Source organism: Ursus americanus, chromosome X (genome assembly GCF_024610735.1).
Source record: "Ursus americanus isolate L20-20 chromosome X, mUrsAme1.1.p, whole genome shotgun sequence".
NCBI lineage: Eukaryota > Metazoa > Chordata > Mammalia > Carnivora > Ursidae > Ursus > Ursus americanus.
The window spans coordinates 38,827,289-38,854,264 of NC_142164.1; the positions used below are offsets into that span (position 1 = coordinate 38,827,289).

The following is a 26,976-nucleotide window of genomic DNA, read 5'->3' on the forward strand; positions in this document are numbered from 1 at the left end:
AAGATTTTATTTGTCAGAGAGAGAGTGAGAGTGCACAAGCAGGGGGAGAGGCAGGCAGAGGGAGTAGCAGGCTCTCCACTGAGCAAGGATCCTGATGTGGGGCTCGATCCCAGGATCCCGGGATCATGACCTGAGCCAAAGGCAGACGCTTAACCAACTGAGCCACTCAGGCATCCCAAAAGCTATTATAGTTTTAAACTAAAGCACAGAGGTAGATTCTGAGGGAAAATTCAAAGACTATATTTAAGGAGAAAAAAACTTGTCTCTCTCCTCCAGTTGTCTAACATCAACTAGCTTTCTTTCCTGCCCCAATGAGCCATATATAATTCAATTTGTCCATTCACACCTACTGAAATCACCAACGTTTGCCCCAAAGGGGTCTTGTTGGACTTATAAACCAGAAAGCTAACATTAACTAAAAGTATTCAAGGGGTCCAGAAGGAGTTTCAGCTCATCAGAGTTCTACCACCTTCATCTGAGTTGACACCCAAGCTACCAGGCTTTCCATTTCACTAGCCAGCATTGGGCTTATTTACTTGCTAATCAACAATACGATGTCCTGTGGACTCTTACCTGGAACACAGCCTGCAGGCCATCCAGGAAGCCCTTTTACAGCGTTGACATCTGGCCGCTTCCCCTGCTCCCAGGAAGACTGGGGCTAAGTCAGCCTGTTTTATGCTGAGGCTTGGCGACATCACAATGAGATACATCAGTCCTGCTTATGGCCCACAGTAAGTGCCAGAAGGTCTGGGAGAAAAGACCTTGTTTCTGCCCAGAGCAGGGAGCCAAGAGAGTGTGTTTTAGGCCAGGACTAGACCATGCCTAGAAGCCACTGTAAAAAGTCTCACCTTTGGTCATGAATCCAGGTGAAATGAGCAGATAAGTTACGAGGCTCTGGATTTGTAACTTCCCTCCAAAAAGGGCCCCAACCCTTTTACCCTTGCTCCTCGCACCGTCCCCCTATATATCTCGCCCTCTCGCAAATAATACTAAAGGGTGTCAGGGATAGGAACGGAGCTAAGAAGGGATCTCTTTAGACACCTAAAAGGGAAAGGCCTTGGCCTGAGAAGGAAAGTCCCCAGGGCTAGCCAGTGGCCAGACACACAGATGGAGGGACTTTCTGTTAGGGGAAGTCCAAGCTGTTACACTGTCCTTATAAAGAAAAAAAAAAAATAGAAATGTTTTCCTGAAACTGCTTATCTAATCACACAGGAAGTCCTGAAACGTGGTGCCATTTTTCACAAAAGAATAAGTCTTTGAAAAATCAAAGCTGAACAATGGCCAAGACTTAGCCCATGATCCTGCAGGGCTTGTACTTTTTCAAAGAAAGTATATTGTCAATTTAGAGATCAAAGCAAATGAGGTCCAGGAAAAGCCATGGATGTTCGGTGGGCCACACATCCTTTGCGAGGCGGGGGGTGGGGAGTGACAGGCAGGGTGGCAAATCTGCTTAAAAAAAAATCCATCCAAGTGTTCCCTTAAGTGGTACTTGTTAATTTGTTGCCCACTTGCCCTCCTGGCTGCCCTACTCCCTCCCACCCCCAGGTCCCTTCTGCTCCTCCGTGATGTTAGAAGCTGATATGTAAGAGTCATAATGACACATTAATTATAAGACCACCTTAGAGATCACTTCATTCATGGTTTCTAAGATTGACAACCCTTTGGGAGCCAGATGGATATCAGAAATATGGGACATAACTGGGAGGGGCTGGTGGATGGTGGAAAGATCACAGAGGACAGTGGAGACTGTGGTGAACCAGAGAGCCAATACAAACAAGGTTTCCAAACTGTGGAAACAAACAAACAAAATACTGGGCTGGTCAACCAACATGAACCCACTATTCAAATCGGGCCCAGAGGCCTCCAGTTTGCAACCTCTGATCCATCCTCTTCTATAACAGAAAAGGACACTGAGGCCCCAATAGAGGAAGTGATTTGTCCAAGGTCACACAATTTACAACGAGACCTGGCATCCGGACCTCCTGATTCTCCCCGAATACATGAAAGAGGCACTCCTAGTCCTGCCATAGGCGGGGAAGATGATTCCTAGGTAATCTTTCCCTGTTAGGGCCCTTCCATCCCAACCCTCCGGCCTGACACTTTCCTGCCAATTGCTACTATTCACTGGCGTGACGCATGATGCTGCCCATGCTGAGTGGGCCTGCCACCTGATGCCTTCGATGTTTGCCAGCTGCAGCAACAGCCTTTCCCTCCTACGGTGCCAAGTTCCTATTCACATGAGGCCATGCAGCTGGGAGCCAGATTTGTCCAAAAAGATTTTTTTCCCCCGTCAGCTTTGTGATACTGTTCTCTAACCAGAGGCTGGAATATAAACAAGAAGGCTTGAAAGAATTCAGTCTGCTTTCTGTTTGAGTCTGAGTTGGAATTAATAAACGCATTTAGTCTCCAGAACTGCTTTTGTGAGTTTCTTTTAGAAATATGGAGGGTGTGGAAATCCACAGAAAAGCACCCATTCTTTCCCTTCAGCTTCTCGCTTTCTTGCACTACTCATAAAGGGGCTAGCTGGGGGAGGGGAGGAGTGGGGAGTGGCAATAGTCTCAAGCCCACACTTTTTCTGGACTGTTCCAGTGGGGGGCAGGGGCTGAGACTGCACACGGAAGGGAAAGAACACCAAAAGAAAGACATCCCTGCCTTCAAACCACTCCCTTCCCAGTTTGCCATTTGCCTGAGATCCCCACCATTTGAACTGCTTCTTTGGGGTGAAGGCGTGGAACAAGTCTACGCTTAAAGGATTTTCTTTGGAAGAGAACAAAATAAAATATCATCACCAGTCCTTAGCACCTCAGCATTAGATTGATTTATCAGGTTTAGCAAGACTATACACCTGAGGCCATGGGATACAGAATAGATAAACTTGGATGGGAGGGGGTGGTGGGAAGGGAAGAGCTTGGAGTGTTTCTCAATGGAAGTGACACTGGTATTTTGGGCAGACAGTTCTTTCTCCTGTGGGTTTACCCTACATATTGCAAGACATCTAGCGTCTCTAGCCACCACCTACTAACTGCCAGCAGTGACTCTCATTTACAACAATTACACCAACAACCCCCTCATTTTCAAATGTATGGGAGGAGATGGTATACCCCCACCCTGCCGCAATCAGCAAGTATTTGATATAATCGTATCTGAAGAGGACAGGCCAGGTGGGGAGAATCTGAACGGCCAGAGAATACCAAGACCCTAGGTTCTGGAAGGTAGTTGTCCATATTAAATGTATGCTGAGGAGATGAAAATGGCAACAAGTTTCATCCACTACGAATGTTCTAGAAGAGTAAGTATTCTCTGTGAGATCAATGCTTGTTCTATTCATGGGCGGGTGAGGTCTCTAGTTTTACTGGCTACTGGCTGGGTGGAAGAGGAGAAAACTGGTGTGATCAGAGGGGCACCAAACCACCCAAAACTTCCGGGGCCTAGAGTCTTCAGCTGAGAGTCCCTACTAAGGGACTGATCATCTGAAGCTGTCCTTGTCTTCCAAGAGGAGGGCTTCTGTAAAAGGAGGATCATGCTAATAAATATCCTGGCCTTCCTGGTCAGAAGACTTAGGGGATACTTCCACAGTCCCCATTCTCCAAAGGAACCCCTTGGAGGGGATAGTCAGTAAGCGGTAACATCCTCCCCTGAGTAGGGAGAAACAATATGCCTTGGAGTCAACTGCTCCTTTAACACAATGATTCGGGGGTAGGAGAAGAATACAAGCCTGTGGCAAAAGCAGGCCTTTTGGAGCCTTTTGGAGAAGGCTGAAAAGAAGTCCAAACATGGGCGTGAGAAGGCAAACTCAAGACTGTCCCAGTTTTGCCAGGAGCCTGTGCTGATCTGGGTGGTCACCAAACTTGGACCATCCCATCCCACTCCTAAAGGCTGGTGCCATCGCCCTAGATATTCCAAACAATGAAGGGGTCCAGTAGTACACCAATGGGTGTTCTTACCTGAGAGGTCCAGCTACATCTTCCCCGAGCGTCTCTTGCATGCGCCATATTTAGACACTGACTGACTGTCTTTTCCTCCATACCCTCAGTATTGAGGCACGGGCTGTGCTGTGTTTGAGCAGAAATGGGTGGGTCTGAGAGCTGAATGCTACATGATACACTGCTACATCAACCCAGGAGTTGAATTAAATCACTCAGTGATCAGTCTGGCAACATCTTACTCCCATAAATCAGAGAATTGTCTAATAGCACAGCAGTCCCTTTTTATCATCCCCAAAATGTTCACCAGCCATCCCTAGATTAGCATACAACATACTCTACAGAATTCTGAATGCATGGAAGTACTCAAAGAAGAAACAAATTTGAAATAGAGGCCAAATCCCATTTTGAAAAATACCATCTCAACTGAAGATGTCTACAACTTCTTTGTTGAGCGAGCTCTCTGTTCAGGGAAATGAGCAGTTAGAGAAGGCTGACCCCTCCCTTCAGCCACGGGAACCTGGCAGGCAGTGAAGCAGGAAACTAATCCTGGGCCAGGTGCCCCCCAAGAGCTCTGTCCCAGCTGTTCAGCAATAAAAATGTCTTTGTTGTGCTGGATCCCTCGCACCCATGACACAGGGGGTATGGATGGGATAGGGATTTTACGGAGTCACCATTTGGTAAGTAATGATACCACTAATAATAGCTCACAGTCATTGAATAGCTACTATGTGGAAGGCTTCCCAGTGCTTTATAAGCATCATCTCATTTAATCTTCACAGTAAACTTAGGAGGTAGGCAAGTAGCCCCATTACACAGATGGGAAAACTGACCCTCTGAAAGATCAACTGACTTGTCTAAGGTCATCCAGCCAGCAAGTAAGTAGCAGAGCAAGGAGTAGAAACAAAATCCATCAGGACGTTTCCACTGGTGCTCCAAAACTACTCTTCTGGAGAAGCAAAGAGAAGCACATGCCTGCAGGGTATGGGGAAAAAGGTGAGAGCCTCCAGTTCTCTGGAGGTAGAGACCTAAGGAAGGTCGAAATGGGGACCTTGCTGGAGCAAGCTGAAACAAGATGGAAAAAGAGAAAGAAGAGAAAGCTTGACTTTTTGAAGGTGGCTTTCACTGTCTCTAAGCCAAGAGCTAGACCGCTCCCCTACCCTATCTTCTATGCAACTAAGGCACAGGCATAACAAAGGTTTCATGCATTGGAGAAACATCTAAAATATTTTAAGATCAAGAAGTATGTTCTCACTGGATCAGCAGCCCAGTGCAGAGGAGCTCCTTTGATTTGGATATCCCAAAAGTCTTGATACCTTAAATTGCTTGCCTTGCCTGTACCTGACATTTTGAAGAATGAGGCAAATGGCAAGTAAATAAGCTACTCAGTAAATACATACTTGTTAATAAAGTTTCTTTCCAAAGTGCCTCTAACACATGTCCTGAGCTCAAGCCGCACCCTGTTCAATCACCTACACCTTCTGTGCCTCTCCAGGTCTAGAAAAGACTCATTGCCGGTCACAAGATCCTTCTGCCCTGCATCTCCAGCTCATAACTACATGGTTCAACCAAGAGATGGCCTTGTAAATTCCAGTGTCAGAGGAGGCATAAAGAACAATTTGTATTTTTGAACTCACATTGGCCTGGCCTCACTTCCAGGCAGTAGAGGACATCTGGATTTGAGTATCACACATAAAAATAATTCAAAATATATTGGCAAGGCCTCTCCAATTTCAGCCCCTACTGGCAAAATGGGAAGGACCGCAAGCCTACAGATAAAGAATGCATTGAAAAGACTATTCAAGAAATTGAATTTTTAAAAGGAAGAAAGTTCATGTGATTATTGCCATCCACAATCTAAGAGAGCAACTTGCAAAGGGATGATTTCTTGGTTGATTGCAATATGTGGGGTCTTGGGTCAGGGCATCTGGGTGACAAAAAGCAGTAAAATCACTGTTTTTGCTGCTGCTGAAGATGATAAAGGTGTTTACAAGGGAGAAAACTTACAGGTCTTTAGATTTTTTCCCAAGCGTTTTCACATACAGCATGTCAGCTGACTCTCCATGAGATATATAGAAGAGTGTTAGCGTTCCACCATGTTTTGAAGAGAGGCACAGAGTGATTCAGACGTGTGTCTGAGATAACCAGTGCTGAGCAAAAACGTTGAACATTGCCTAGAGGGTGGCATTAACGAAATCACCTCTTGAACGGTGTTCCCTGCTACAGAAGTGTTCGGGACCTCTGTAAAGAGAGCATCTAGCACCTCCAAAGGACCAGAGGTGGCTGAAGCGACACTGGCCAAGGTATAGCTCCTCCAAGCCAGCACCCTCCTTCTTCTCTACCTCTGTCCCTCAACCTCCTCTAGCCCACTCCACTCGTTCTCCATTTTTCTACCAATCAAAACCCCAATTCAACTACATCCAACTCTTCCAAACCGTACTGATTTGTTTCTTCTCTGAACTCCTTGTTTTGGATCATATATCCTTTTGAAAATCTGCTGAAAGCCATAGGCCTTTTCCCTTAAGGGATATGTATTGGCAAACATGTCACACACTCATGCAGACTCTTACACGCACGCCCTCTCTCACTCTCTCTCTCTCTCTCTCTCTCTCACACACACACACACACACACACACACACACACACACTCTTTTGAGTATACAATTTTAGTCCTTGGGCTAATTTTAAAAGGAATTACCCTTAAGGCCAGATGAAGAAAACCTGAGAATAGATAAGCTTACAGGCAAAGCATTCTTCTTTGACTTTCACCCACCCTCTTCTAGCAACCTCTTACCCCTAACCTCAGTCTGCTTGCCCTATCCTCTACCCTCTAGCTTCTTGTTGCCCTTGATTACCCAGGGTTTATCACTACCTTGGCCCTTCTCCACCCCTCTGGGAGTCACATTCCATCAGGATTCAGTCTGGCCCAATGAGCTAGCTCACTGGACGGGCAGATCCCAGATACTACATTCAACAGAGATCAGCAGGTCAAGTAGGATGTGTATTTGAACCGGGATCTTTGGGAAATAATAGAGAGATTATCTGGGGGGAGGGGGAGCCCTTTCAGAACTCCTGCTCATTTCACCTAGGAGAAGGACCATTCCTGTCTACTCTAGAAAACATGATACACTGGATGCTGACTTACTCAGATTTGAGATAACAAGCTATAACTGAATATGAAGAGAGGACAAAGGCCACGTCACATACATGATGGTCTTCCCTAAACAACTGTCTTCAAACTCTTTGTACCTGGGGTTCTGCCACTGTTGTCACTCCTTCACACACTGACCCCAACAGTTTATGTCATAACTACCATAGGGGAATAGTTGAGGGAAAAAAGTCCTTACGGAAGCTGGCGGTAAGTCCTTCTTGTGAAAGAATGACCACTGGATGGAGAGCTTGTCCCGGGAGGCCACAGTGCTGGTGTAGGTGCAGACAAGTGTGACATCAGATCCAACAGTCACGTTCACAACACTGTTTGGGATGGTCACCTGCACCATACTAACTTGACCTGAAAAAATAATCATCAAAAAGAAAATGGTACACTCTCACATTCTGAGGACACTCTTTCATTACAAAGCGCTTTCAGTGACATCTTATTTGAGGAACCCAAGGTGAGGAGGAGGAGGTAGAATGAACTGTACAGGAAGGCTGAGCCAGCAATTTACATGGGCATAAGGGAGTTTCTAATAAATTACAGTGTGATGAAACTCAAATCCTATGTGATGGTGAGGTAGTAACACCAAACTGGGAATTCTTCTGTATAAGGATGGCCTTAAACAGAAGTTCTTAAAATGTTGTCCAGGGACCCAAAGGTCCATGAATAATGGGGAACAACTAATCCAGTTTGCCCAGGACTAACAGATTTCTTGGATGTGGAACTTCCAGGGGTTTTTTTTCCAAGTTTTTATTTAAATTCAGGTTAGTTAACATATAGTGTAGTATTGGTTTCAGGGGTAGAATTCAGTGATTCATCACTTACATATAACACCCAGCGCTCGTCCCCACAAGTGCCATCCTTAATGCCCATCACCCATTTAGCCCATTCCCCCACCCATCTCCCCTTCAGCAACCCTCAGTTTTTTCTCTATCATTAAGAGTTTCTTGTCATTTGGGGCACCTGGGTGGCACAGCGGTTAAGCAGTTGCCTTCGGCTCAGGGCGTGATCCCGGCATTATGGGATCGAGTCCCACATCAGGCTCCTCCGCTATGAGCCTGCTTCTTCCTCTCCCAATCTGTTTAACAATTCACCCATTTAGGAACATCTGGGTTGTTTCCAGGTTTAGGCTGTTGAATAAAACTCCGATGTACAGGTTTTTTGGGAACATAAATTTCTATTTCACTGGGATAAATTCCCAAGAGTGCAATTGATGGGTCAGATGGTAGTGATATGTTTAGTTTTATTAAGAACAAAAACAGGGGTGCCTGGGTGGCTCAGTCAGTTAAGTGTCCGACTCTTGATCTCAGGTCTTGATCTTAGGGTTATGGGTTCAAGCCCCATGTTGGGCTCCACACTGGTCATAGGACCTACTTAAAAAAACACAAAAAACAGAAAACAAACAAACCGAAAACCTGTCACGTTGTTTTCCAGAGTGACTATACCAATAAACATTCCCACCATTAACATATGAGTGGTCCAGTCTCTCCATATCTTCCCCAGTCTCTGGTGTTGTCACTATTCTCTACTTTAGCCATTATAATAAGTGGGTAGTAATAAACCATTGTGATTTTAATGTCTTTCCTGATGAAATTTAATGACGCTAAACAACTTTTTATGTGATAATTTGCCATTTGTATATCTTCCTCAGTGAAATGTCTGTTCATATCTTTAGCCCATTTTCTAACTGGATTATTTAATTTTCAACCGGTGAATTTTGAGAGTTCTCTATATAATCTAGATTCCAGTCTCTTCTTGGGTAGAGACCGTTTTATTTCTTCCTTTCCAATTTATATGCTTTTTACTTCTTTTTATTACATTATTGCAATGGCTATAACTTCCAGTACTTTACATGTACAACATGTACATAGCGTAATACAAAACATGTTAGCTGTGGGTTATTTTTATCAAGTTGAGGTAATTCTCCTCTGTCATGGATTGAACTATGTCCCACCAGAAAATATATACAAGTATGTAATTCCTGGTATCTGTGAATGTGACCTTATTTGAAAATAAGGTCTTTGCAATGTAATTAAGTTAAGGATCTTGGGATGAGATGATTCTGGATTTAGAGTGAGCATTAAATTCCATGATTGTTGTCCTCATAAGAAAAAGGAGAGGGAAATTTGACACAGATACACAAAAAGAAAGGCCATATGAAGATAAAATCAAACATTGGAGCATCGTATATACACATAAAAGAACACCAAGAATTTCTAAAAGCCAAGTAGCAGAAAGCATGGCACAGATTCTCCTTCAGAGATTTTATTTATTTATTTATTTATTTATTTATTTATTTAATTTCTTTGTTTTTAATTTTAATTTTTATTTTCTAATAATTTTTATTTTGTTATATTAGTCACCTTACAGTACATCCCCAGTTTTTGATGCAATGTTCCATGATTCATTATTTGTGTATAACCCCCAGTGCACCATGCAATATGTGCCCTCCTAAATACCCATCACCGGCCTATCCCAATCCCCCACCCCCTCCCCTCTGAAGCCCTCAGTTTGTTTCCCAGAGTCCACAGTCTCTCATGGTTCATTCCCCCTTCTGTTTACCCCCCTTCATTCTTCCCTTCCTTCTCCTACCAATCTTCCTATTTCTTATGTTCCATAAATGAGTGAAACCATATGGTAATTGTCTTTCTCTGCTTGACTTATTTCACTTAGCATAATCTCCTCCAGTCCCATCCATGTTGCTGCAAATGTTGTGTAATTGTTCTTTCTGATGGCTGAGTAATATTCCATTGTATATATGGACCACAGCTTCTTAATTCAGTCATCTGTTGAAGGGCATCTTGGCTCCTTCCACAATTTAGCTATTGTGGACAATGCTGCTATGAACATTGGGGTGCATATGGCCCTTCACTTCACTACGTCTGTATCTTTGGGGTAAATACCGAGTAGTGCAATTGCTGAATCATAGGGTAGCTCAATTTTTAACTTTTTTTTTAAAGATTTTATTTATTTATTCAACAGAGATAGAGGCAGCCAGCGAGAGAGGGAACACAAGCAGGGGAAGTGGGAGAGGAAGAAGCAGGCTCATAGCGGAGGAGCCTGATGTAGGGCTCGATCCCATAACGCCGGGATCACACCCTGAGCCGAAGGCAGACGCTTAACCGCTGTGCCACCCAGGCGCCTCTCAATTTTTAACTTTTTAAGGGACCTCCACACTGTTTTCCAGAGTGGCTGTACCAACTTGCATTCCCACCAACAATGTAGGAGGGATCCCCTTTCTCCACATCCTCTCCAACGTTTGTTGTTTCTCGCCTTGTCAATTTTTGCCATTCTAACTGGCAAAAGGTGGTATCTCAATGTGGTTTTGATTTGAATTATCCTGATGGCTAATGATTTTGAACATTTTTTCATGTGTCTGTTAGCCATTTGTATGTCTTGGAAAAGTGTCTGTTCATATATTCTGCCCATTTTTTTATTTGATTATTTGTTTCACATGTATTGAGTTTGAGAAGTTCTTTGTAGATCTTGGATACCAGTCCTTTATCTGTGGTGTCATTTGCAAATATATTCTCCCATTCCGTGGGCTGCCTCTTAGTTTTTTTGACTGTTTCCTTGGCTGTGCAGAAGCGTTTTATCTTGATGAAGTCCCACAAGTTCATTTTTTCTTTTGTTTCTCTTGCCTTTGGAGATGTGTCATGAAAAAAGTTGCTGTGGCCGATGTCAAAGGGGTTGCAGCCTATGTTCTCCTCTATGATTTTGATGGATTCCTGTCTCACATCGAGGTCTTTCATCGATTCGGAGTTTATCTTTGTGTAAGGTGTGAGAGAGTGGTCAAGTTTCATTCTTTTGCAAATAGCTGTCCAATTTTCCCAGCACCATTTATTGAAGAGACAGTCTATTTTCCACTGGATGTTTTTTCCTGCTTTGTCAAAGATTAGTTGCCCCAAGAGCCAAGGGTCCATTTCTGGGTTCTCTATTCTGTTCCATTGGTCTACGTGTCTGTTTTTGTGCCAGTACCATGCTGTCTTTGTGATCACAGCTTTGTAGTATAGCTTGAAATCCGGCAACGTGATGCCAGCTTTGTTTTTCCTTTTCAACAATTCCTTGGCGATTCGGGGCCTTTTCTGGTTCCACACAAATTTAAGGGCTGTTTGTTCCAGTTCTTTGAAAAATGTCATTGGTATTTTGATCGGGATGGCATTGAAAGTGTAGATTGCTCTGGGTAGCATAGACATTTTAACTACATTAATTCTTCTGATCCATGAGCATGGAATATTTTTCCATCTTTTTGTGTCTTCTTCAATGTCTTTCAAGAGTGATTTGTAGTTTCTAGAATATAGATCCTTTACATCTCTGGTAAGTTAATTCCGAGATAACGTATAATTTTTGGTGCAACTGTAAATGGAATCGTACCTCAATACTCATCACTGGAGATGTTCATTTGTAGAGATCCACATGTATCTTCCTGTGTCTCAGGCTGATTCTGTGGATGTTCAGGATGGTCTGGTACCTATCCAGCTCGACTCAGAGGACCAGCTGAGAAAGGGTCTCCTACTCCTCCACCATCTTTTCTCCTCCTTGCAGAAAGTGGTCGCTTTTCTCTTCCTAGAGTTTCTGCTACTCTTTTCTTCATTCTCCAGTTGTGTTCATAGGTATTAGAATGGTTTGGTAGATCTCTAGCTGAATTCCTGGGACCAGACGGACTTTAGGTCTCCTGCTCCTCCACCATTTTGGAACCGCCCCTCCTTCAGAGATTTTAGAGAGAATCAATATTGCCAAAGCTTTAACTTCAGAATTTGGGCCTCCAGAACTGTGAGCAAATAAATTTCTCTTGTTTTAAGCCACCCAGTTTCTGGCAATTTGTGACAGCAGCTCTTTGAAATGACACACCTTTTATTGCTTAACTTGCTGAGAGTTTATCATGAATAAGTATTGGATTTTGTCAGATGCTCTTTCTGATATAATCATCTGCTTTTTTTCTTTAGCCAGTTGATATGATAGATTACACTGAATGACTTTGAGTGTTGAGCCAGCCTTATATACCTGAAATAAATCCCACTTGGTCATGGTGTAGAATTCTTTTTAAACATAGTAGGATTCAATTTCTTAGTATTTTCTTGTGGGTTTTGAGTCTAAGTTCATGAAAGAATTTGGTCTATAGTTTTCTTTTTCTGTATTATCTGTCTGGTTTTAATAACAGGGTAATACTAGTCTCATAAAATGAGTTGAAAGTGTTCCCTCCTCTTCTATGTTTTGGAAGATATTGTGTAAAATTGTTGTTAACTATTTTTTAAATGTTTGGTAGAATTATCCAGTGAAAGTATGTAGGCCTGGATATTTCTTTTTCAGTAGCCTTTTAAATTATGAATTCAATTTATTTAAGGGTTTTGGAATATTCAGGTAATCTATTTTATATTGGGTGAGTTTTAGTAGTTTGTTGTTTTGGGGGAATAGGTCCATTTCTTCTAAGTTGTCAAATACATGAATTTAAAGTTGTTCACAGTATTTCCTTATATTTTTAGTGATTTCAGGATCTGTGCTGATATCCCATATTTCATTTCTTATATTGGTTATTTGTGTCTTATCTCTTTTTATTTTTACCAGTCTTGCTAGAGGTTTGTCAATATTATTTATCTACTTTTTTCAAAGAACAAGATTTTTATTCCATTTAATAATTTTCATATTTCAATTTCATTGATTTCATCTCTTTATTATTTCATTTTTTCTCTTTGCTTTGGGTTTATTTTATTCTTCTTCCAGTTCCTTGATGTAGAAACTTCAATTATTGACTTGACACTTTTCTTAATTTCATATGGAAGCTTTTAGTGCTATAATTTTCTCTCTCAGCACTGCTTTAGTTGCATGTTACATATTTCCATATGTTATTTTTCATTTCAATTCAGCTCTATGTATATTCCTTAAATTTCCTTTGAGATTTCCATTTTGGTCCATAGATTATTTAGAAGTGTGTTGTATAATTCCCAAGTGTTCAGAGACTTTCTTGTTCTCTTTCTGTTCTTGATTTCTAGTTTGATTCCATTGTGCTCAGAGAACAGACTCTGCATGATTTTAATTCTTTCACATTCGTGAAGGTTTTTTTTTATGGCCATGCATATACTCTATCTTGGTAAATATTCTGCGCTATCTTGGTAAATATTCTGCGGGTGCTTCGGGAAACAAGTGCATTCTGCTATGGTTGGGTGGAATGTTTTATACAAAGAGATATATTTTAAAACATTATGGAGGGGGTACCTGGGAGGCTCAGTCAGTTAGGTGTCTGCCTTTTCAGGTCAGGATCCCAGGGTCCTGGAATCGAGTCCCACATTGGGCTCCATGCTCAGCATGGAGCCTGCTTCTCCTTCTCCTTCTGCCTCTCCCCTTGCTCATGTTCACTTGTGCTCTCACTCTCTCTCAAATAAATAAATAAAATATTTTTAAAAAAAACATTATGGGGACGCCTGGGTGGTGCAGTCAATTAAGCAACTGATTCTTGGTTTTGTCTCAGGTCATGATCTCAGGGTGGTGAGATCAAGCCCCGTGTCAGCTTCCTTGCACAGCATGGGATCTGCTTAAAGATTCTGTCTCTCTCTCTCTCCCTCTGCCCTTCCTCCCACCTCTCAAATAAATAAATAAATCTTTAAAGAAAACACTATGAATACTCACCAAGATAGACCACATTATGGGCCTTAAAACAAATCTTAACACATTTAAAAGAAGAGAAATCACACAAGGTCTGCTCCCAGACCACAATGGAATTAAAGTAAAAATAAATTAACAAAAAGAATACATGGAGATTAAACACCACACTTTTAAAGAACATGAGTTAAAGTAATCTCAAGAAAAATTTTAAAATATTTTTAACTAATGGAAATGAAAACACAACTTACAAAAATTTGTGGTATGCAACAAAAGCAGCACCTAGAGGGAAATTTGCATCATTGAATGCATATATTAGAAATCAAGAAAGATCTAAAATCAATCATGCTTCGTCTCCCCCTCTGATTCCCCCCCCCTTCATTTTTCCCTTCCTTCTGGACTCCAGGAAACAAACTGAGGGTTTCAGAGGGGAGGGGGGTGGGGGATGGGTTAGCCCAGTGATGGATATTAAGGAGGGCACGTATTACAAGGAGCACTGGGTGTTATACACAAACAATGAATCATGGAACACTACATCAAAAATTAATGAAGTACAGTATGGTGACTAACATAACATAATAAAAAATTTAAAAATTAAAAAACTAAAATCAATAAAATCAATAATGTAAGCTTGCACTTTAGGAAACTAGAAAAAAGAACAAATTAAATCCAAAGCAGAAGAAAATAAATAATAAAAATGAGAGCAGAAATCAATGAAATCGAAAACAATAAATCAATACAGAAAACCAACGAAACCAAAACTGGTTATTGGAAAAGATAGGTAAAATTGATAAGACTCTAACTCAGCTAACTAAGAAAAAAGCACAGTGAACACAAATGCTAATATCAGAAATGAAAGAGGGCATGACTATAGATACCATGGACATTAAAAGGATAATAAAAGAATACTAGGAACAACTCTATGCCTACAAATTTGATAACTTAGATAAAATGGACCAATTCCTTGAAATACACAATCTGCTAAAACCCACACAAGAAGTAGACAATTTTGACAGGCCTATATCTGGTCTATATCTACTAAAGAAATTGAATCAATAATAACCTTCAAAAACAGAAAACACCAGGCCCAGATGGGTTCACTGGTAAATTCTACCAAACATTTAAGGAAGACATTTTATCAGTTTTCTACAATCTCTCTTAGAAGGTAGAACAGAGGAAATATTTCCTAACTCATCCTATGATCTCATCATATGAGATCATCACCCTAATACTAAAACCAGACAAAGACATTACAAGAAAAGAAAACTATAGACCAATATCTCTAATGAACACAGACGCAAAAATCCTCAACAAAATATTGGTAAATCAAATCCAACCATGCATAAAAAGAATTCCACACCATGGCCAAGTGGGATTTATCTCAGCTATGCAAGGTTGGCTCAAAATTTGAAAATGAATTAATGCAATCTATCACATGAACAGGTTTTTAAAAATCACATGATCATATCAGTATATGCTGAAAAAGTATTTACCAAAGTCCAACATCCATTTGTGATAAAAACTCTTAACTAGGAATATAGGGGAACTTCCTCAACTTGATCAAGAACATCTACAAAAAAACTGCAGCTAACATCATCCTTAATGGTGAGAAATTAGAAGCTTTCCTACTAAGATCGGGAGCAAGATAAGGATGTTCCCTCTCATCACTCCTTTCCAACCTCATTCTGAAAGTTCTACCTAATGCAATAAGTTACAAAAAGGAAACAAAAAGTATACAGATTGTGAAGGAAATAACAGATGACATAATTGCCTATGTAGAAAATCCAATAGAATCAACAACAACAACAACAAAAACTTACGGAACTAATAGCAATTAAAACCAGTTTTCGGGATACAAGATTAATGCACAAAAGTTAATTGCTTTCCTATGTACTGGCCATGAACAAGTGGAATTTGAAATTAAAAACACAATACCATTTACATTAACACCCCCTAAAATGAAGTGCCTGAGTATAAATCTAACAAAATCTGTACAAAAGCTATATGAGGAAAACTAGAAAACTCCGATGAAAGAAATTTTTTAAAAAAACACAAATAAATGGAGAGGTAGTCTATGTCTCAATAGAACAGGAAGACTAAATATTTTCATGATGTGAGTTCTTCCCAACTTGATCTATCAAGTCAATGTTATTCCAATGAAAATCCCAGGAAGTTATTTTGTGGATATTGACAAAGTTATTCTAAAGTTTGTATGGAGAAGTAAAAGACCCAGAATAGCCAACACAATATTGGAGAAGAACAAATTTGGAGGAATGACACTACTTCAAGACTTTCTATAAAGCTGTAGTAATCAGGACTGTATAGTATTGGTGAAAAAATAGACAAATAGATCAATGAAATACAATAGAGAACCCTGAAATAGACCCACATAAAACAATCAACTGATCTTTGACAAAGGAAGGAGCAAAGACAATACAATGGAACAAAGATAATCTTTTCAACAAATGGTGCTAGAACAACTGGATGCTTAGGTACAAAAAATGAATCTGGCCACAGACCTTACACCCTTCACAAAAATTATCTCCAAATGGATCACAGATCTAAGTGAAAAAAGCAAAATGTAAAACCCCTAGAATATAACATAGGAGAAAATCCAGATGATCTTGGTATAGTAATGAATTTTTTAGATACAATACCAAAGGCACAATCCATAAAAGAAATAATTGATAAGCTGGACTTTATAAAACTAAAATATTCTGCTCTGCAAAAGACACTGTCAAGAAAATGAAAAGACTAAAGCCACAGACTAAAAGAGACTATTTGCAAAAGACACACTTGATAATGGTCTGCTATCCAAAATATACAAAGAACTCTTGAAACTCATTAATAAGAAAACAAACAACCACGTTAAAACGGATTAAAGACCTTAACAGACATCTCACCAAAGATGATATACAGATGGCAAATAAGCCTATGAAAAGATGCATCACATCCTATGTCATCAAGGGGATGCAAATTAAAACAATGAGATACTACCACACAGCCATTAGAATGGCCAAAATCCAGAACACTGACAACACCAAATGATGGTGAGGATGTGGAACAAAAGGAACTCTCCTTCATTAATGGTGGGAATGCAAAGGTGTGCAGGCACTTTGGAAAACAGGTTGGTGTTTATTTACAAAACAAAATACACTCTTCCCATACTATCCAGCAATTATGCTCTTTGGCATTTACCCAAAGAAGTTGAAAATTTATATCCACACAAAATCCGCACACAAATGTTTATAGCAGCCTAATTTATAATAGCCGAAACTTGGAAGCAACCAAGATGTCCTTCAGTGGGTGAATGGATTAACAAACTGTGGTGGGGCACCTGGGTGGCTCAGTCATTAAGCGTCTGCCTTCAGCTCAGGTCATGATCCCAGGGTCCTGGGATCGAGTTCCGCACTGGGCTCCCTGCTCAGCAGGAAACCTGCTTCTCCCTCTCCCACTCCGCCTGCTTGTGTTCCCTCTCTCGGTGTCTCTCTCTCTGTCAAATAAATAAAATCTTAAAAACAAAAACAAAAACAAAACTGTGGTATATAGGGGCGCCTGAGTGGCTCAGTCGGTTGAGTGTCCGACTCTTGATTTTGGCTCAGGTCATGATCTCAGGGTCCTGGAATCGAGCCCCGCGTCAGGATCCCCACTCAGTGGGGAGTCTATTTGAGGATTCTCTCTCTCTCTCTGCCCCTCCCCCCACTTGCGCTCTCCCACCAGCTCTTGTGCTTGCCTCTAAATATAAATAAATCTTTTAAAAAATCCTTTTAAAAATAAATTTAAAAATACATTAACTGTGATATATATACAAACAATGGAATATTATTCAGTGCTAAAAAGAAGAGCTATTAAGCCATAGAAAGATATAGAGGGACATTAAATGCATATTACTAGGTGAAAAAAGCCAATCTGGAAAGTCTATATACTATATGTTTCAATTCTGAGATTCTGGAAAAGGCAAAACTATGGAAACAGTATAAAGATCATCAGATTCAAGGTGTTAGTGGGGAGGAAGGCCTGAATAGGTGGAGCGCAGAAGATTTTTAGGGCAGTGAATATATTCTATATGATAATATAATGGCAGATACATGTCATTATACATTTGTCCAAACCTGCAGACATTTTGTCTATCAAGTTAGGAAACTTCCATTTAAATCTGTCATTTTAGCAGACAGTCTCTTTTCCTTGGTTTCATGTTTTACCCACAGGTCTCAGCCTACTTTTGTGGGCTAGGGTTCTAATGCTAGTTTAATTTCCAGAGTCTCTGCAGTGTTGTTTTGGTCTCTTTGGTTTATCCGCTACCACTAGGGCTTCTGTTTGTCTCTGATTCTCTTGCCTGAGGGGGTGGAAGGGTTTCCACAGGTCAGGTTGCTCAGTGGGGGATCGGTACGGTGGGACACGCCTACTGGTAGCCCTGGCTACTCCCGTGTCTTGGGAGGTTGGGGAGAGTTTCAGACCCACACAAAGAGCTTTCCAGAACTGAGCATTTGCTGTGACTTCATTCCTCTTGTCTGTTCTACCCTCCCACCTCTGTATCTCTAGATGAAAGTGAGGAGTCTCAGGCCCAGTGGGGAAAGAGAATGCTCCCTTTGTCTACTCTTGTTAGTGTGGTTTCTGATGACTCACCCAGTGGTGCTGGGCTCACTTGATGTCAGAGGGAGTCTCATTAGATCTGGTGGAAGAATAAGCCTCCCTAGGCTGCCCTCTGTTGCTAGGTTGGGATCTGGAAATTCCAGAACTGGCTAGCCTTCTTCTTTGGGGTGGAAAGAAATAAGACACCTTGTCACTGTGTTATTCCCAGAGCCCCAAACCACTTTGCTTCTTCTTACCATCTTTCAGAGTTCTCCCTTGGCTGTCTCTTGCATTATTTCCAGGGAGTGTTCATACTTGTCCTTAGCAGAAAGAAGCAAGGACAAGTAGGTCTATGCCCTTTTATCCACACCAGAAATTCCTCTCAAGTCTTAAGAGTGTAAAAGGGTCCTGAGATCTTCAAGTTTGAGAACTGGTGGCCTTCCAAAAGGGTGAGCTGCCTCTATGATTTGGAGGAACACTAAAGAGCCCCCTACCCCAAAACCCAGCCTACCACTGGGCTTGAAATTCTCAGGACTATATAAGCATCTTTCAAACAGGCTGTGATAGGGGACAATACTTTGGGTAACACTACAGAGGCATTGGCTCATCTGATTAACTGGTTATTACCCATTGCAAAGTCAGAGAGTATAGAAGTTCTCCAGGATGGAACGTAAGACCATCAGATAGGTATTAGAAGAAAAGTTCAAGTTTAAGAGACGCTCTCTATGCTGCAGGGAACTTGAGTGAGAGTTCTAGATGTTTGCTGGGGTACAGACAAGGAGAAGAATGAGGATACAGAGATCATGGAAAGATCAGAGGAAATAGTACAGAAAGACAAATCCTGGCCCCCTTCCCAATTCTGCACACCCCAAGACTTCTTTAATGTAAAATTTTTCTAACTTAACCACAGGCAAACAAATCAGGGAATTGACAAACATTTTGAAAAATTAGAAGAAAAAGCAAACCATTGTACCGAGACCCCTGGTCTTCCATATTCAATAGCCAAGTTCTCGGTCACAGCCAGGCCACCTGGTCCAGCTGCTTCTCTACCAGAGGTTGGCTGTTTATAGGGCAACCGATATAGTGATCAATGGAGAAAAATGATTTAGGATAGACACCAAAGCAGCACCTTCTGAGTCCGTGCAGTTTTCCTCTTCCCAATGTTCTCTCCATGCTTTCCCAGGTCCCACTATGCCTTTCCAAAAAACAAAACTGACCTACAGAAAACAGCTACTCTTTCCAATGGAAACTTTATTGTGGAAGGCTAAGTGGCTCTCTCCTGCCCTCAAATACCCCATCTCATTTTTCCTCATTTAGACATATCTTTGGGTATGCTTAAATGATGACTTCCAGATGTCTTTAAAGTGTCCAGAATAAAAAGGACGGAATGGGAATTTGGTGGCCATTAAAGTTCCCAGAAACTTTCCCAAAGATTTTGAAGGTATCATCTGGCCATCATTTTTATCTTCTAGTTTGGGTCCCAGTGTCTGTTATGGAACTGGCTAATGGTGGGAGCTTATGACAAAGTAAACAGCCTCCCCCCCACCCAATACCCTTTAAAGGCTGCCCTTGGCAAAAACGCTGGAAGGCAAAGAAGTACAGCTCTCACACAAAGCAAGGCATGGAAGAGGCCATGCTGTCTATCAACAAATACCCGTTGAACTCCCGTTATGTGCCACATACAGTGCTAAACACGAGGGAAACCATAATGAACAAGACAGACACAATCTCTGCTCACACTAACAACACAGCAGGAAGCCTTTTGGAGCACAGACCAGAATGAGGGCAAATGAAAACCAAGGCTTTGGGAGCTAAAAATGTGATTTAAACATTTGCAACATTTTAAAAAATAGAAGATATTGCATGGTGCCCTGGGTGTTATATGCAAGTAATGAATCATGGAAATTTACATCAAAAACTAGGGATGTACTGTATGGTGACTAACATAATATAATATATATATTATATATAATAAAATATAATATAATATAATATAATAAAATATAATATAATAAAAAATTTAGAAAATAAAAATAAATAAATAAATAAGCCAAACTAACAATTTTGTTTCTATCAGAAAAAAAATAGAAGATATACAAATACACAAATAATTTGAGATCTGTAGAAGCTTGACAATATCACCTCGAAATAAGGATGGTAACCTCCAAATCTACTGTAAGACGGTATTTTTTAAGACTACTACACACTGTCCTATACATAGGTAACAGTTGGCAAGGCACTATCTCCAGACCATTTTATTGCACAGATTCCTAATACTCACAGCTCTACAATCAATCCTTAAATTCTGAAGAAAAGATGGTTTTCAGAAGTTGTCCCTCCCTAATAGAGCAACAATATGCTTCAGAATCCAAAGCTACATATTTCCAGATGAACTTTTAAGAAATGTCACATGTATGGTGACTAACATAATATAATAAAAAAAACATTTAAAAAATGTCACATGATTCCATTAGTGCACATTCCTTAAACCATGGAGATCAGCCTCTAGCCCATCCAATAGGCTTTCCTGTGATGGTACAAATATTCTATCTCTGCACTACCGTCCAGTTCAGTAAGTCATTAGCCACACGTGGCTGCTGAGCACGTGGAATGCGGCTGGTGTGACTGAGGAACTGAATTTCCCATTTCATTTCCCTTGAATTAATTTAAATTGAGACAGTCGCATGCGGAGAGTGAACAGCACAAATGTAACCTTAAACTGAAAGTGATTCTGTGAGAGGCAGGTGAAAAAAAAAAGAAAAGAGAAGAAAAAAAATTTCCCTCCCTTTGGATTAATTTACTCTAAATTGGGAAATTATTTTAAAATGGAAAAAGTCAGAAAAATCTCTGTATTAACAAGACGGTGAATGAATAGCAACCTATAGAATAGTGCCTGATTCAAACAAAACTCAGAACCGCACTCTCCCTCACTGTCCTGGCTGGATGAGAAAGCAAAACGAACAACACATATGTGGTTGAAATATGCGTGATTGTTTTTAAAACTGATTATTAAAAGAAACTAATCTACAGTGTATACACTTAATCAACGTTTTTAAACGATTTTTTTTCACGTTTTGATAATGATTGCTCGTTCACTCATGTACTTAATGCCTACAATATGTCAGGCACCTTGCTTATGGGGGAATTATTCTCTTAATATATCACAGCAAAAATATTCCTCAAATAACCATATTTAACATGATGCATTTGAAGTGATTTAAATTCCAGCAACTTCACATATAATTGCTTCATTTTTTACTTATAATATAACCAAAGGATCACATTTTGGATTTGACCATGAGACTAACTTTCAAGCATATTATTGCTTTAAAATGCATAGCACATACCTCCAGAAAATGAAAATAACATTAAAATATCTTTTTAAAAGGTGACTAATATATATTACAAGTATCTAAATGATACGTGTGAACTTTTTGCAGAAGACATTTTTGATGGAAATGATTTTCCTGAAATGGAATATAACCTAAGACTTCCTAAAAAGTCATCAGAAAGACTTTTTTGATCATATCAACTTTTATTGCAGTATAATTGACATATGCCATTATCCAGAAAGATCTTGATTAAAATCTGTCTTGCTTAATTGTACAGAAAATTGATTTTAAATATGCATGGGAAATTATTTCTGAATGCTTGGGGTTTGGGAAGGTAATTCATTCTTTTATTTTTCCAGCTTTACTGACATATAATTGACAAAAAAACAAACATGAGTGTAAGGTGTACAATGTGTTGATTTGATACACTTACATATTGACAAACGACTACCACCACAGTGCTAACACCTCCATCACATCACATAATTACCGGTGAGAACATTTAAGATCTACTCTCTTAGCAACTTTGAAGTGTATATACGGTATTATTAACTAGAAGCACCATGCTGTCCATTAGATCCTCAGAACTTGTTCATCTTCTCACTGGAAATTTGTACCCTTTGTCTAACACCCCGCCCCCCACCAGGCCCTGGTAACCATCATTCTACTCTGTTTCTATGAGTTTGGCTTTTGTAGATTCCACATATAAGTGAGATCATATAGTTTTTGTCTTTCTCTGTCTGACTTATTTCACTCAGCATAACGCCCTCAAGGTCCATTCACGTTGGTCCAAATGGCAGCATTTCAGAAGGTAATTCATTCTTCCAACAAATACTTACTCTGAGCCTACAGTGTGCCAGGCACCGTGCTGGACACCAAACAACATGACATTCTTCCTGACCAGGAAACAAGTCCAGGGAGCACATCAAATTACACGTGGATAAAAACACTAGCATTGTTTCACAGACATATCTGGGTCGACCGAGGGACACTACCAATGCCAAATACAGATTACTGAAATCTTCCTTTCTCCGACTTCCATATGTATGTAAGCATAGCAAACAATAATATATTATACCATCTTTCCAGTCTACCTGCTAGACTAACACTACCATATTTTGCTATGGGCCAGCTAGACTGTATATGTATAGATATACAGTATACACTACATGCCAACAAAACCAGTTATAGTCATTGAAGAACAAAGGCTCTGAAGTATTTACTGGTCACTCCGATTGGGCCTTGTTCTAAAAGTCACAATCAAATACGATCCCGACAGCATCTAAGTAATTTTTAAAACAATAGAAAACTGTATACAAGGTAGAAACCCAATTTTGTCATGTGATACACACACACACACACACACATACACACTTGCAAAGGAAAAAAAGATATATGTAAGAAATTCACCCAAATCTCTGAATGGTAAGATTGCTGGTGATTTTTATTTAATTTATATGTTTACGTATATCTGACCTGTCCACAATGCCCATACGCTACATTTGTAATCAGTAAAAATTAGTTAGTTAGTTATGGTAAAAACCATTCTTGTAGCTATTCCAAAACTGGTGTCTAGCGTAGGCCTGACATAAGGCCTCACATCATAAGGAAATGGGTATTGACTACATGTGTGATTTTAGGGGTCTGGTGCAGAAGGCCCAGGGGCCACCCAATTAGCTGAAGACTAGAAGCTCTTTAAGAAGGAACAAAGACTTGCACTGTCTAAAGTTAAAGTTTAAAATGAATATTCCTGGGTGGGGGGTGGAGGAAAAATCGTGACGTGTTCCCACCAGGATAGAAGCTGAGAAAGGTGGCTTTTTCCAGCTCTGAATCCTAGTTAGATCACGGGATAAACACAGTATTGCCTTCTGGTGACTCCACAGAACATGTATGTTTAAACATTTAGAAATGAACATTTAGAGAACTATTACTGAATACCATGTCGTTTTGAAAAGCCACACTTTCTAATTATGAAAATAGTATAATATTTGTAGAAACTCCAGAACATAGGGAAAAGCTGGGGAATAAAACAAAAATCATCTATAATGCCATCGCCCAGAGGCAAGCACCATGAGCACTTTGGTATATAACCTTCTCGCAATTTATTCTAGTCAAATGTGTGTATCTGCTTTTTCACTTAATATTTTATCCTGGACATTTTCTTCTGTCATTAAATATGCTCAGTGAACCTCCTTCTAACGACTGCCTAATATTAGCAATGGCTTAACATTTTCAAAATGACTGTAAACAATATTATTGTACCTATCATAGAGTTAACATCATAAAAACAGATTCAAATGGATCTGGTATTTGACAAAACCAGCCAAGGGATTTTCTGAACTCGATCTCTCCTGGGTCTTACCGACATTAGGACCTTGACTCTAAAAATAATTTTGTTTTGCTCCAATCCCTAAAAACACCCATATCATGCACAACAATAAATCACTCACGTATTTTCCAAAATATGGTCTTCAGATTGGAAAACTGAAACTCCTAAAGAAATATTACAGAGTAAGGCATGGCAGGCCCCCCAAGCCAGGCTCTTCTTGTTGTAACAAAGCAAGTGGATCACAGTGAGTTCCCTTAAAAAGAAACACTAAAATAAAAGGGAAAAAAACTATTCTCAACGCAAACTTCAGCTTCCGAGCAAATTAACCTGTTCACCTTCCAAATCAAAGAGAGAGAGAGAGAGAAAGAAAACTCCTGCGATTTTTCTGAGAAAATTTTAATTCAGAAGCTCCATAAAATCACATTTACAACATGGCCTATGTTTGTTAAGCTGGAGCTCTGAAATTGAGTTTATTCAGCGAAGTCATCATAATTCCTTTGAAGTGCAAGAGGAGAACATTCATGGAAAAATTTGTGATTTCGGCTTAAAAGAAAACTGAGTCCCCAATCATCTTTGATGGTTTGGAGATCCTTTCCTTACCTGCAAGGCAGCTGAGGATCAGAAAGACTTTCCAAAATGCGAACACCATTGTCTCAAGGTTCGTCAAGTACAGCTGAGGGCCAGTGGCTTGCCTGGGCTAGGCTGAGTCTCAAACTGCCTCCTTCAATCACGCCGAGCTTTGCCAGGCTTATCTGCAGGCATCACGAAGCAAACAGCCTCTCTGGGCTTTACCTATTGGGTACAGTCCTTTCTCAGAGCAGATTTGTGTTTCTTTGAAACACTTTTCATGGGGTGTGTTTCCTTGATATATTTGCTACTGTGTTAATAATAAACCCATGCATTTAAATTCCTCAAGCTCTTTGTACACAGATCCTCTGAGTTTCAGTGTTTAAAATCAGTCTTATTAAAAAGTTAAACTTGGGGGGGGGATATACAGTTGGAAGTGAGCCTATACAAATAAAAGCTGACAAGGCTAATTAATTTCAGATATTTCCACCGAAGCCTTCCAGCATGGATTCACTAACCTTTCGCCAATTAGGTTAGGAAATTGGTGCTCTAAGATTTTCTCAGGAGACAGGGTTCACAGGAAGGACACAAGGTTATGAAGCAAAAAGCATGCATTTCTGTGCGAATAAACCCTGGACACGTCACACTTTTTTGAAGCCCTGGCGGTTCTCACGACTTCGGCAGTAGAAGTAGAACGAATAGCATGCTTTGGTCTTCCTGGTTAGAAAGCCTACAGCATTTTCCCAACTGAACGCCGCCCCACTTCCATTGGATGAGTCTGGATTTTTGCAGAATTAGGTTAATGAGTAGATGCAATGGGATTTCTTTGGAAAGGGGGTTCCCTAGGAGGGAATGGCAGATTGCCTCAGTGAGAAGCCTTTCCTAACAATAGTTCCTCTCGTGGTTAAGTTGAGAGGCATGAAGGCCTCCTCTTCCTAGGCGATCTCGAAGTCCTGCTGTTTTCACCTATGCAACGGCTCCTGAGCTGTCCTTTCACCAATCTGCCGCTTCCACCCTGGGCCAGGTTCTTAGGTCCTTACCCCTTGGCCTACTGTGGCAGCTTCTTCTAGAGTCTCTCTGACTTCTCCCTCCTTCATCTCGTGCACCAGCTGCATCCCGGTGCTCCAACCCCGACCAAGCATCTTCAGTTACCACCACTATGGACTCCTGCCAACAAGACCGGAGCCCGTATCTGGCTTCCTAGCCTTCCAAGACCTGACCCTCCCCTCATCTGAATTTCGGTCATGTGAAATCACCCACCTGAAAAATGCTGTCACAATTTCTTGCCTCGGAGTGTTCAGTCACAGAAAATATGGGCAAGCTGCAGTGACATGTTTATGAATTTTTTAAAAGATTTCATTGATTTAAGTAATCTCTACACCCAACCACAGGACTCAAACTCACCACCCCGAGATCAAGAGTCATATGTTCTTCTGACCGAGCCAGCCAGGGCCCCCTGTTTTATGAACTTTAATTTACAGGAAATGCTTGAGCCCCACTCAGCTTAGGCAGGCCAGTTTCCCACTGCCTCCTGATGCCTTCCCACAGCCTTTCCTGTCCATGCTCATGGCTGGTGCCAAACCTTGGCTCCAAGTGAATTCCAGCGGTGCTTAGAATTTTCTCCTCTATCTTCTTGCTGTCTAAGCATATTCATAGGGCAGATCAGTCATGCTGTCGTATATGAAAAGCTGGTTCTTTTAAGTTTACCACCCCTCTCTGGGCTCCACTTTGGATATATTTGCATTGTACTTAGAACCAATACCCTACAGTTGGCACTTCATTGCGCTCCAGTAGTTTCCTGCTTATTAACTGGGTCTCCCCTAAATCCAATAGCTGTGAGCCTCTCCAGGACAGAGACAAAGTCTTATAAGGCAGCCCCCAACTTAAGAAAGGCTATATACCAAAATGTATTGGTAAGCCCATTGATTGAGCCAAGAGCATACATTCCTGCCAAAGCAAGGTGCTTGAAACGGAAGTCTCATTCCCAGACTTACGAGGCACATAGTCTACCACCAGTGTGAATTCTGGGTGCTGGGTCATACAGAGCAGGGAAAGAGGAGAAGGAGCAGCAGGTGGCCAAAAAAGAACATTCCTTTCCCTTCCTAAGACATGGGTTGAGCACAAAACAAGGTGTTCCTTCCAAATAACTATTGCATGCTTTTGACACCCACCTTCCTTCCTGCCCCCAACTCTCATGGCATCCAGGACCCTTGAGTTCCTAGCTTGCCCTGAGGGAGGCTGTTACTCACCAGAATACTCACACTCCAAGACTACCTTCTCCTTTCTAACCTTATGCCTCTCAGAAATACTCCTCCTCTGTACAAGCAGACAATCAGCTCCATGTTAGGAAGGGGAAAACAAAAAACAATTGCCATGAACATTCCCCACCCAGTTTACACTATTGAAAACAGAAGGCTTGCTTCCCCCACCCCAAATGAATCTCCCACCAGGAGTGTCAGGCAATGCAATAAAGAGAAATGGTTTGAGGGAGGCGGTTTT

General features: G+C 40.8%; 1 protein-coding gene across 1 annotated transcript in view; it reads right to left on the minus strand.

Moving 5' to 3' along the window:
- Positions 1–24,712, minus strand: part of VSIG1 (V-set and immunoglobulin domain containing 1) — a 37,506-nt gene extending 12,794 nt beyond the window's left edge. The window contains exons 1-2 of the mRNA XM_087859394.1: positions 24,511–24,712; positions 7,271–7,434 (exon numbers count right to left, since the gene is read on the minus strand). Of these exons, the coding sequence (XP_087715520.1) occupies positions 7,271–7,434; positions 24,511–24,559 (213 nt within the window). The 5' untranslated portion in view covers positions 24,560–24,712. The remainder of the gene's footprint in view (positions 1–7,270; positions 7,435–24,510) is intronic.
- Between the last annotated feature and the right edge of the window lie 2,264 nt (positions 24,713–26,976).